This window comes from Sinocyclocheilus anshuiensis, unplaced genomic scaffold (genome assembly GCF_001515605.1).
Source record: "Sinocyclocheilus anshuiensis isolate Anshui unplaced genomic scaffold, SAMN03320099.WGS_v1.1 scaffold237, whole genome shotgun sequence".
Lineage (NCBI taxonomy): Eukaryota > Metazoa > Chordata > Actinopteri > Cypriniformes > Cyprinidae > Sinocyclocheilus > Sinocyclocheilus anshuiensis.
The window spans coordinates 7,340-20,634 of NW_015537956.1; the positions used below are offsets into that span (position 1 = coordinate 7,340).

The 13,295-nt window shown below is 37.5% G+C and overlaps 1 protein-coding gene across 1 annotated transcript in view; it reads right to left on the reverse strand.

Annotated features, from left to right (window-relative positions):
• nek9 (NIMA related kinase 9) overlaps positions 1-13,295 on the reverse strand; it is a 39,219-nt gene that overhangs the window by 4,472 nt on the left and 21,452 nt on the right. Inside the window, exons 15-21 of the mRNA XM_016456417.1 lie at positions 11,985-12,093; positions 11,739-11,900; positions 8,322-8,489; positions 7,920-7,979; positions 6,087-6,265; positions 3,888-4,043; positions 3,690-3,782 (exon numbers count right to left, since the gene is read on the reverse strand). Of these exons, the coding sequence (XP_016311903.1) occupies positions 3,690-3,782; positions 3,888-4,043; positions 6,087-6,265; positions 7,920-7,979; positions 8,322-8,489; positions 11,739-11,900; positions 11,985-12,093 (927 nt within the window). The remainder of the gene's footprint in view (positions 1-3,689; positions 3,783-3,887; positions 4,044-6,086; positions 6,266-7,919; positions 7,980-8,321; positions 8,490-11,738; positions 11,901-11,984; positions 12,094-13,295) is intronic.

Here is a 13,295-nt window from a genome sequence, read left to right on the forward strand (position 1 = left end):
CAATATCTTTATAAATATCTTAATATATTATTATATCCTATAATAACCATTTACACGCACGAGCATTATCACACGAGCTTCGCTCCTCCCGACCGCAGACAGGTTTACAAGCCACTTTTTCCTGTGTTTTTCAATCAATTTCTTGAATTTTCCCCACTTATGAGCAACACATTTTCGTACACGATAAAAGCTCCTTGTGGTTTCTCGGTTTGGCCAATTTAAGCATCCATAAACAACGCAAAGCACTGGCATTTTGAGTTTCTGCTAATGATTCCTATGGAGAGAAAAATCACTTCCTGCCCTCCAGCTGCATTTCGCGCGTCATCGGTGACGTCATGTGCAAACAACCTATTAAAACAAGCATCACAGCGTTAGGAGACTATTTAGAATAAGCCCTATGAAGGATTACAGCATTTTGAAATTTTAGTCTAGCAAAGACTTTTCCTGGAAGATTAGACAGAATAGCACTCTACCCTTGCTATAGTCTGCCACTGACACTATGGAAGCCTGTTTCCTCTATATCTCAGTCTTTAAATTTATATGTCATATCTCACAATTAACACTTGGGTCTTAAAACATGACTTTATATCTCAGAGTCATGTGCAAACAACCTATTTACAACAGCTTCGAACGCGGCTCAGCCAATCAAAATCAAGGACCGGAACTCTCCGCTTTATAATCGGATATAAATAGTTGTGATACACTGTGTGGACAGTCAGTTAGTCGAATCAGAATCCATCCGAATATGCACAAAATCTGATTTGGGCTGACAGTCTGAACGAGGCTAGTGACCTTTTATGTGTCTACATAAAGGAATATTTTATTTCTATATAAGCATAATTGCACAAAAAACACTTTAAAGACACATGACTAGACATGTGCCGGTATTCGGTAATGCGATATATCACGATAATTAATATGCACAATATTGTTGTCGTGGGCACTTCAAAATACTGAGAATAATTATTTATTACAAATGATTCAGAATTTTGAATGCATTTTAAGAATACTTTTCCCATCAACTGGTTACAATGCACAAAACTGCTGTATGCTGCGTTAAAGAATTATTTATTACAAATTATTCAGAATTTTGAATGCATTTTACGAATAATTTTCCCATCAACTGGTCACAATGCAATTGCATTTTCCCCATTCAAAACTATACGGGTGGCACGTCTTGGCGTTCTATAGCCTTTGCAGCAGATGGCGCTAAACAGCAGAAATGCAGCCGTTACCACGGAAACCCCGGACACAAAATAGCTGCGCTACTTTCTGTTTCTGAATCGTGTTTAAATGATTTAAACAGCCGTTCAGATTTGTGTATTTGCTATGATGTTCATCACAGCACCAAATACTTAAATATTTAGACTTAATAGGCTATTTATTTTCTAACTTTTTTTTTTTTTTTACATTTTAATCTGGACTAGTCTACAACATGCCCTAGATATTGTTTGAAATTGTTTTGACTTTTTATTGTTTGGTCACACTTTACATTAGGGCTTCATTAGTTAACATTAGTTAATTCATTAGTTAGCATAAACTGCCAATGAAAAATTCTTCTGAACATTCATTAATCTTAGGTATTACAATATTTAATAACAGGTTGTTAAAATCGAAAGTTGCAACTGTGTTATTTAATGAGCTAACATGAACTAAGACTTGTATTTTTTAAACAAAGATTAATAACTTCTGTAGCAAATGTAGCTATTGCTCATTGTGAATGTTAATGCATTAACTAAGGTTAACTAATGAGGTCTTATTGTAAAGTGATACCTATTGGTCTTTATAGTTCTTTTGCACTTTAATCTCTGTAAAACTTTATACATTTTTTGTGTATTGAAAAAGTGTCAAATCAAAATTGATTTTATGTCCATAGAAAGCACATTAAATGTAAGTAAAGTGTCTACTTTTAAGGTTCCAAATAAGTTTTTGGAGAATAAAATGTCAAAATTTGGTTGAAATAATGTTACATTGTCATTCGGTGTCACACAATATTTATGTAAAAATTCAAACAACATGCTTATTCTGACGTGTACATATTAAAATATATAAAAGAATAAGGGAGCATATTAAATTTTATTGTGTTTTAAATGAGTAAAAAATTCTTACTGACAAACGGGCAAAACCTAGGATAGAGGCACATTTAAAAAATGTAAAATTACTAATTAAAAACGAATTAGTATTTGGGGTGAAAGTAATTAGTCTTTTAATGTGTCAAATTTATTTTTGTTGTAAATATGCCTGACAAGATTGTTACACTGAATGGCATTTTAGTGGGTCTCTTCTGTAAAATTAAATTAAACAGAAAACTTAAAAAAAATTACATTTAACAATTTAAAGCAGTATTACACATTGTTAGAACATACTTTTTAACATTCGTGAGGTGCTGTAGTGCCTACTAGTATGTGATTTTGGACGCAGCTAATGTGTGTTATAAAATCAGGCTCAAAATGTTAAGCATGTTTGAAATCCTGCAGCTGGATGGAATCACGGTCCGAATGAAAAAGGTCAGAGCTTGTGTCCATCAGGGGTTTTTTAGTATCATTGAGTAACAAAAGACACCTAATATCCAGTAATATGAATGATTTCGTCCTATATTTGATGGGGTTTGCATCATCGCTTCTGTTATTCTTGTTTATTCATGTGGAGCTGCTTGTGTAAAGCGCTACAGAAATAAAGGTGACTTCACCTTTGATTTTTATTAATATTTTGTTTATTTTTATCTTTTATCTTTTATTTTATATCTAATTTGTTTTCATTTCAATTTTAGTTAAAGTCTGTCATTTTGTGTGTTTTTGTTGTTATTACTGTTTCTTAATGTCTATATAGCTTTTATTAATTTTCATTTCAGTTTTAGTTATTTTAGTACATCTAAATAAAAATGGCATTCGCTGAAATAGATCGGGGGCATGCTCCACACGCAATTTCCTTTAAAGATATTTGCTTTACATGCTCATTTGTAGTTACTTTAAGGTATTTTTTAAAATATTTTTAATAACCGTATATGTCCAAAAACTTAAATTTTTCACAAAAAAAACAAAAAAAAAAACATCTTGTTGAAACCTTTTACAAAAATCGAGATTGAATACATTTGATCAAAATCTCATGTTATAAAAGATGAAATGCTATGTAGTCTATTAAAGACAATATTGGCTGATTAGACAGCAATGCTGACCTAAAATGCTAAATGTGCTAAATGTTTGCCCTCTCTCTCTCTCTTCACCGTTGACATCTCAGACCTCAAATATTACCCTTTTTAGACATATTTTTTTGAAGTAAAGAGTAAAGAAAATACTATACAAAACTTATTGAAACAGCCAGGGGCCAGTTGCATAAACTTAGCCACCGACTGTCTTAAGAACTAGTTTGACCAACTAGCAGCTGCCAAGGGTAACTAGTCTTACTCTTCCAATACATAATTAGACAAATCTACCTTTTCATAACTGAATTAAAAAAGTTACGAGCAGTCTTGAAGAAAAAAATTAGATGACTAAATTTTTAAGACTAGTCTAAATAGTTTATGCAACCGGACCCAGTTCTTTATTTACCCTTTTAAGCCCCCCCACCCCTTCTTAGTGTTTTACTAGCTTCAAAAAAAAAAAGTGAGTTGTCACTGAAAGGTGAGGAGTTTGCATCTATGTCAATGGCAACCTTGTTTCAGATCTGTGCTAAAGCAGTGTGAAGCGTACGTTTGCCAGCTCGATGCTCGCGCCACAGCAGCTCTGCTCGGAGCGGCCCGTCTCCACGCCGTTCATCCGCTCGTAATCCACGCATGCAGCCGGCTGCAAAACAAACACAACACACAGGTCAGCCACGCAGCTCAGGGAGGCCCCGCCCACTCGTGAGGAAACCCCGCCCCCATTAGGGTTAGAATGCAATCTGCGTACCATAAGGCTCTTTCCCGTGGCGGCAGCGGCGGTGGCTTTGATCTGGTCCAGCTTCTTGTAGGGCAGCGTGGCGCTCTCGGTGTAGGGCTTCGTCAGCGGTTCGATGGAGTCCTGGGAATCGTCGGGCATCGGGATGAACTCAGCATCCAGCAGCTCCTGCAGTCACACAGAGAGAGTTAGGGGTGTTTAAATTAATATTTGCAGCGATGCATCGCGATGCGGGCACGGACGATTCTGCATCGACGCAGTAATAGACCATAATCAATTATAGCCTACTGACATCATATGCGCTTTTCACGCCAGTATTAAAAAATGCACCCACTATTTTTAAGTCCAAGATCTGGGCACATTTTAGAAAAACCAAGCTTAGTGCGGGAAAAAAGCGTGTGTGCGCTAGAGAGAATTGTGGAGGCTTCACTGCACAGAATATGCACTGTGAGATTTATTTCAGTGTTTTACTTTAGATATGCTTTCATGTCTGCCGTTTGGAAAGCAGTGCGTATTAGATTCACAAAACTCACGCACTGACAGACTTTCACGTGAGCTCTGTGTTAGTTGTCCTGAAGCTCGATCGCGGCTGCGGTTAAATGCACTTGCTTCTCCAAAAACTTTTATAATAGGAAACTGATGTTTGTAGTTTTCAGAACAGGACAAAACATCTGATATGTGTTAATAGATCTATGCATTAGTGTGAACGCAGCCTATTAAGCCTGCTACTCTCTATGATGTCATTAGTAATAATAATAATAATCAAACAGCAATAATGCTGAGGAAAAAAGAAAAACTCATGATTGTCTGTAAACTTTTGGATATTTAAAGCACTCTCAGATAATAAAAGTCCTTTTTGTTTATGACTTGTAATTGTCTTTTCCCCCTTTATTACTTTATATTTGCTTGTATGCTTTGAAGCTATATTTAGTTGGTTAATTCTTAACAATTTTTTTGATTTATTATTAATTTGTAATTATTTTTAAAAAGTAGCCTGCTTATGTAAATTAATAAAAATGCACAAAATAAATTTGATATAATCGTGATGCATCGTGATATCGAATTGAATCGAATCATTGACAAGATAATCGTAATCGAATCATGAAACCAGTGACGATTCACACCCCTAGAGAGAGCTGCTGGAAAAACACACTCAAGTTTGGCTGTAGGGTTTTATTAAAACCTTTTTAAGAACAAGTAAAGGGAATTTAACCCTCTGGGCTTCTTTGGTCACTTTTGATAAAAAAAAATATATATTACATTTTGAAATGTAAAATTTTTTGGCTTCATCAGAATGAGATGACAATTGGTGACTGTGAACACACACACACACACACACACACACACACACACACACACACACACACAAAAATCATGGACATGATTTGGATATGTTAAAGGGTCAAAAATAATAAGTAACACGGGGTACCTTCGTGGTCAAAAATGACCGATATAGGAAATAAATGGCAAACACGAAAAATGCTAAAAAAATGTAATGGTATAAATATTGCATAGTATCATAGTATTATAATAATAAAAACAATATTATTGAACAATTTATTAGACTGATTTTCCTGGGGAAAAAAAAAAAGAGTTACATTTCAAGGCTTTGGTCACTTTTGACCATGAAGTATCGAGTATGACCCAAAAATGAAGAGGACCAGAGGTTTAAATAAAAAATTGAGGGGAACACAACACGTCATGTGTTCTCTGTAAAAAACTGATGTTCTTAAGTATTTTCATCTTGTTTTCTACTACAGATATCTAAAAATTCTTAAATCAGGATACATTTTCTGGAGATACAAAATGACATTGATGAGCCAGATTTACTAACATTTCGCACCAGTGCAAACCCTCTTTTGGCATTAAAGACTACCGTCAGGATTTACTAAAGACACACTGGGAAACGTTAGGGCTGAAAATGCTGACGTAACTCCATATTTATAAGTTTCCCTTTCAGACACAAGATTTATGTGAGGAGAGCATTTACATGAATCACACAACATGATTTGCTAAGGCTTTTGCGGTAATTAGTTTCCTGGTGTTTGCACCATTATTTAACGCCCAAAAAGCACGTTAACCCAGTTTGCGCTTGACATGACTGCAAATTGAAGACTTTCTGCTCTGACTTTAGATCTTTTTTTTTGTAAGGATGAATAAGGAACTCTTTAAGAGCCTCAGAAGGACGATGGGTGTTAAATCTGCATTCACCTTCTGCAGCCATGAGGGGCAGGAGCTCTCGTTGGTCTTGCTGTCCATACAGAAGATGGGCGTCTCCAGACCTCTGTCGTCCATATCGGCCTCCACGGTTCGTCCCAGCATCCCCTCACGCAGCTCCGAGTCTGTGGCCGAGTCCGTCTCCAGATCTACGGAGGACGTCGAGCACTGACCTGCGCACCATTAACACACCATTACACACACTACAGACACAGACACACACACACTCTCTCACACTCACTCACTCACTCACTCACACACACACACACACACACACTCACTCACTCACTCACTCACACACACACACACACACACACTCACTCACTCACTCACTCACACACACACACACACACACACTCACTCACTCACTCACTCACACACACACACACACACACACTCACTCACTCACTCACTCACACACACACACACACACACACTCACTCACTCACTCACTCACACACACACACACACACACACTCACTCACTCACTCACTCACACACACACACACACACACACTCACTCACTCACTCACTCACACACACACACACACACACACTCACTCACTCACTCACTCACACACACACACACACACACACTCACTCACTCACTCACTCACACACACACACACACACACACTCACTCACTCACTCACTCACACACACACACACACACACACTCACTCACTCACTCACTCACACACACACACACACACACACTCACTCACTCACTCACTCACACACACACACACACACACACTCACTCACTCACTCACTCACACACACACACACACACACACTCACTCACTCACTCACTCACACACACACACACACACACACTCACTCACTCACTCACTCACACACACACACACACACACACTCACTCACTCACTCACTCACACACACACACACACACACACTCACTCACTCACTCACTCACACACACACACACACACACACTCACTCACTCACTCACTCACACACACACACACACACACACTCACTCACTCACTCACTCACACACACACACACACACACACTCACTCACTCACTCACTCACACACACACACACACACACACTCACTCACTCACTCACTCACACACACACACACACACACACTCACTCACTCACTCACTCACACACACACACACACACACACTCACTCACTCACTCACTCACACACACACACACACACACACTCACTCACTCACTCACTCACACACACACACACACACACACTCACTCACTCACTCACTCACACACACACACACACACACACTCACTCACTCACTCACTCACACACACACACACACACACACTCACTCACTCACTCACTCACACACACACACACACACACACTCACTCACTCACTCACTCACACACACACACACACACACACTCACTCACTCACTCACTCACACACACACACACACACACACTCACTCACTCACTCACTCACACACACACACACACACACACACACACACACACACTCAAACTTATTTCAGCTAGTGTCCAATGCAAGCAACATTTCTCATTTTCATTTTGTTGATCGTGATGTACTAAATCCAAAACTGAATTAAAATTGATGAAAACTAGGCTATATAGACATACAAAAAATTTATAAAATTCAATAAAAAAAATTGTAAAACTGACAAAAGGATGCAACAATATTACTAAAACTTAAAAAAAAATGACAGAAGTAAATATAAAAATAAAAAACTTAAAATAATAAAAACTACAATAGAATCTCAATTCTACTAAAATAACACTGGTTCTTACACATGAATAAATGAAAAACAACAACAACAACAAAAATTTGATCTTACCACTTGCAATAGACAGTCCGCTGCTGTTTGAACGGATTGTTTTGGAGTTCAGGACTTTTTCTGTGAATAAATGTTAACAGAAATTTAAACTACAAACATTTATATGCTCACTTAAATAGATAATCAACTTGCTGGCAAGATTGACTTTATTAAAACTTGGCTGTCTATTCAGTAGAAATGAGCTACAGGACAAGACAAAACAGAGAGAAAGGGCAGTGATGATTCCTTTCACCACAAAAATAGAGAAACTTCAACACCCATAATGCACTGGGCTTGATCCGGCTGGGACACAAAAAAGTGGAAGTTCAATCTGTAGTTTTGAAAAATTGACAATACAAAGCTGGTTGAAAATCAGCACACTTGTGGTTTAATTCCTCTCTCACTGACTGGTGCGCTACTGACCCATGATGAGGATGGTGTGCCAGCCTCTGCAGGACAGATCAGGCACGTGGTGCAGGGAACCGAAGATGGGCCGAGGAAGAGCGGGACAGACCTCGGAGCCGAAGCCTTTATCAGCAGGCATCCCCAGACGCCCGTTCCCTGCGTTCCCCCACGCGAAGATCTGATTATCTGAGGAAAACACAGACATCACAGCACTGCAGCCAGCCTTTCACATTCATACATTCAGATACTTATAACAGAGATGCAAACAGGTAAGAGGGAAAAAGGTGAAATCATTGCACGGATCGGGGGCATGCTCCACACGGAATATTGTTTTTAAAGATATTTGCTTTACATGCTCATTTGTAGTTACTTTAAGGTATTTTTTATTACCTTATATGTCCAAACCTGTAATTTTTCACAAAAAAAAACCCCCAAACATTTTTTAACATCTTGTTACAACATTTTACAAAAATCAAGATTGAATATATCGCATGTTATAAAAGATGAAATGCTATGTAGTCTATTAAAGACAATATTGGCTGATTAGACGGCAATGCTGACCTAAAATGCTAAATGTTTGCCCTCTCTCCCTTTCTTCACCGTTCCCACATCTCAGACCTCAAATACATCAAATATTACCCTTTTTAGACATAGTTTTTGAAGTAAAGAGTAAAGAAAATACTATACAAAACTTATTGAAACAACAGTTCTTTATTTACCCTTGTAAGACCCCCCTCATAACACCACTTTCTCATTGGATCTAAGCAAATCTCATAGGTGACCTATTTTGATCTAAAAAAAAAAGTGAGTTGTCACTGAAAGGTGAGGAGTTTGCATCTATGTTATAAAAATAAATGATGAAAATGGTGAAATAAGACTAATGTAAGTCTGGGAATGATGTGGTGATGAACACGTGACACAAATTAAAACTCTTATATTTGATTGCAGCTCTGCTCCAGGATTATTATTGTTAACTGAAACCAAAACGTATAAAAAAAGTTTAAATTGAAAGAAAACATTAAATAATAATAATATGAGAAATGTTGCTTTGGCAGCTAACTGACAAGTGTTTAAGTTACTGACTGGAAATAAATAAACTACAGCTGAACTAAAACTACAACTGAAATAAAAACAAATTAAACCTAAACGGTAACATTTGCATTTACATTACATTTACATTACGCTTTTATCCAAAGCGACTTACAAATGAGGACAATGGAAGCAATCAAAATCAACAAAAGAGCAATGATATGCAAGTGCTATAACAAGTCTCAGTTAGCTTAACGCAGTACATGTAGAAAGGTTTTTTGTTTTTTTAATTATATAATAAATAAAAAGAAAACAGATAGAATAGACAAATAATAGAGCAAGCTAGTGTTAGAGGCCTTTTTGCTTTTGTTAATTGTATAATAAATAAAAAGAAAAGGAATAGATAGAATAGAAAAAGAATAGAGCAAGCTAGTGTTATTTTTTTTATGTAAACAAGCAGTTAGTAAATGAATAGAGTGCAAGTCTAAAAGGGGCAAGTTTTTTATATATAGTATATATAAAGAATAGAATTAGAATAGAGAGTGCTAGAGTTAGAGGGTAAAATAAATATGGAAGAGATGTTTTTAGTCGTTTCTTGAAGATGGGTAAGGACTCAGCTGCTGGGATTGAGTTGGGCAGGTCATTCCACCAGGAGGGAACAGTTAATGTACAATAGCCCAGCCTGGACAGAACAAGAGCTTGAACAAGGAGTTCAATTCAATTCAAGTTTATTTGTATAGTGCAGGGGTGTCAAACTCAATTCCTGGAGAGCCGGAGCCCTGCAGAGTTTAGATTCAACCCTAATTAAACACACCTGATCCAACTAATCAAGTCCTTTAGGCTTATTTTAAACCTATGTGATATGTGTGTTGGAGCAGGGTTGGAACAAAACTCTGCAGGGCTCCGGCCCTCTAGGAATTGAGTTTGACACCCCTGGCTTAGATCATATTCACAAGTCAAGACTTGAGTTCTGCAGTTTAAAAGCATAGCTCACCCAAAAATAAAAATTCTGTCATCATTTACTCACCCTCATGTTTTTCCAAACCTGTATGACTTTCTGTCTTCGGCAGAACACAAAAGACATTTTGAAGAATGTTTCAACAGTTTTTGTTCATCAAAGTCTTACTAGGCATACTAGAAACTTGCAGGCAGGTGTGTTGAGGCAAGTTGGAGCTAAACTCTGCAGGACAGTGGCCCTCCAGGTGCGCAGGTTGTTAGGATTGCGCTGCCTACAGTGTGTGATGTGTGGTTTGCGAGTGGTAGTAATAGTAGGGATATGGAAACACATAGTAAGAGTTAGTCATAAAAACTGAAACAGAAGTGAAGCAAGGTGTAGAAAAGAGGACGAATCAAAAGCGATACTTATGTCCCTTGTCTGTGTCCCTGCACTGTGGAGTCGCACGGTCTTTACACTCTTCAGTCTTCACAAGACCGCTGCTGCGGTATACTAACCTTTTTTATACCCGTTTGACAAAAAGGAAATTGAATTCAGCTGAACACACTTTACTGTTAATCACAACAAAGGGCTAAGCAAGCGCACTACACTGACAAGGTATGCGATAGAGGACGAGACCAAACGCAACTTCAGCACGTCTCAACACGGTAAACAAAACAAACGTTTCCTAACAACGACAACTGCGCTAAACACTGAGACAAGAAATAAATACACTTTAAAAAACTAAATAACAAAAAACTAAAAAATAATAAAATAATATTTAAAAAAAACACTAAATACATTTAAAAACTTTTGACTTTTCCAAAAATTAAAGTGAAAAATAAAAAAAAAAAATAAAAAAGCTAATTCAAGTCGGCGCTGATAGCTTCGTTAACATCAACTAACAATGAAAAATGCTTCTAAAGCATTTATTAATGTTAGTAAATATTAATTTTGACATTTAATAATACATTATTAAAACCAAAAGATAAACGTGAGCTGACATCTACTGTTATTAACTAACATTAACAAAGATTAATAAATACTGTAACAAATGTATTGCTCGTTGTTAGTTAATGCATTAACTAACGCTCGTCAAATCTGCATGTATAATAATTATAAAAGAGTGAGTAAAATGTAGTTTAAAATCAATGGAGTTTAGTGTGTCACAAAGCAAAGCACATAAAATTCTTTAAAAAATAACAAAAATTAGCATGAAAACTGAAAATACACAAATAAAAGCTAATGCAAAAAATTTATAAAAACTATAATAGTACATAATACTAAAATATCACTCTGGATGATGCTCCCCTTCTCTATCTGCTACAACTCATTCATTTAGACTGTAAAGAAATTAATGTGTAAGGATAATTTAGATTAGCCTACAAAACGGATTTTCAACAGAAGCCTTGAAATCAAGAGGTTTCACACAAACTCGTGCGCAAGAGTGCTTTTGAGCTCCTGCCACTCACCCTCGGTGGCGGCGATAGTGAAGCCATCTCCACAAGACACCTTGGTGACGAACTTTCCTCCGAAGGGCCCCACGAGGATCTGAACACCCTGGTGCTTCTTGAAGTCCTTCACTCCCAGCTGCCCAAATTTATTACAGCCGAAGGTCATCAGACGGCCACGCTCTGCACAATCATTCACACAACATAAGCCTCAATCGTCAGAACATCAGCAGCAAAAGCAGCGGCGTGAGGCGAGATTAAACGCACCGTCTATAGCGGCGGTGTGCGTCTTTCCCGGAGCGATGAACTGGATCTTGAAGCGCGAGAGCTGCTTGACCAGCGTGAGGGTGGTGGTGTATGGGATCCCCTGATAACCCTGCACAACATCAGTCAGTGTAATGACAGTACGGCTGTCCATTTAACACAGTGATAGGACCCTAAAGTTTAAGATACGAGGGCAAAAATGCCCCTCTTATATTTATATATGATATAGCAATATCACACCAGCAAGAATGCTGTTTTTCCCCAATATCTGTACAAATGCAAATGTGATTGATTTGTACAACAGTTCAATAAACATGAAGTTAATATTGCGTACATTTAAGACGTGGTATTGTCAATATTAGGGCTGGGGAAATAAATTGATGTATCGCGAATCGAGAAATGATTCTGCATCGATTCTGAGATTTCCCGAATGCGTTGCGATTCTTTCTCGAGTCGATTCTGAGCGTAGTTTTGAACAGCAGATGGCGCTGCATGCTGTAGAAACCGCCGTACTCTGCTTGTTTCCAAATCCTTCCACACACTTGAACCTAAAATAATTATTCCTAAAATTCAAAAAGGTTGAAGCGAACCACAAGGGTGTTCACAGTGGGCTGTTTACATTAATCTCACATCATAAAAGCATTCTGAGCCGAGGTGAAATTACAGACTCTTCAGCGCTCTTCTTCATGAGCATTTGAGTGTGTGGATAAAAACTAGAATAGAGCGCCATCTGCTGTTACAAACTAAGCTCAGAATCCATTCCAGAGAGAATCGCGATGCATTCGGAAGATCTCAGAATTCATCCACGAATCGATTCTGCACTGATTTATCGTCGCAGACCCTAGTCAATATTGTCTGTTTTACTTAATTTCGCAAATGAAAATTGTTCTAATCAAAGCCACAGCAGAATTATTGAGTGTCTCTGATCAACACAGTGGTGATTCGTTACTGAATGAATCCATGGTTTTAAACAAATCGAGTGAGTCAATGATTCAGTGACTTATTCATAAAGACGGCCACTCTGAATGAATCAGCTGTTTGAGTGAATTGGTTGAGTGAATGATTCAATGACTCACTCAATAAGTGACAGCGAATTGCCGCCACCTACTAGCATTTTTAGTTTCATTTTGAGAGTGCCGATTCATTTAAAAAAAAATCATTTCATATTTCAATATTAATAAAAAATAATAATACCCATTTGATGGGTGAATCAAAATATTTCATTATAAAAAGCTACTTTTCTGTAATGTCTATTCACTGTTTTTCTCATCTCACAGAATGACTTTAAAACTTCTTTTTTTTTTGGGGGGGTGG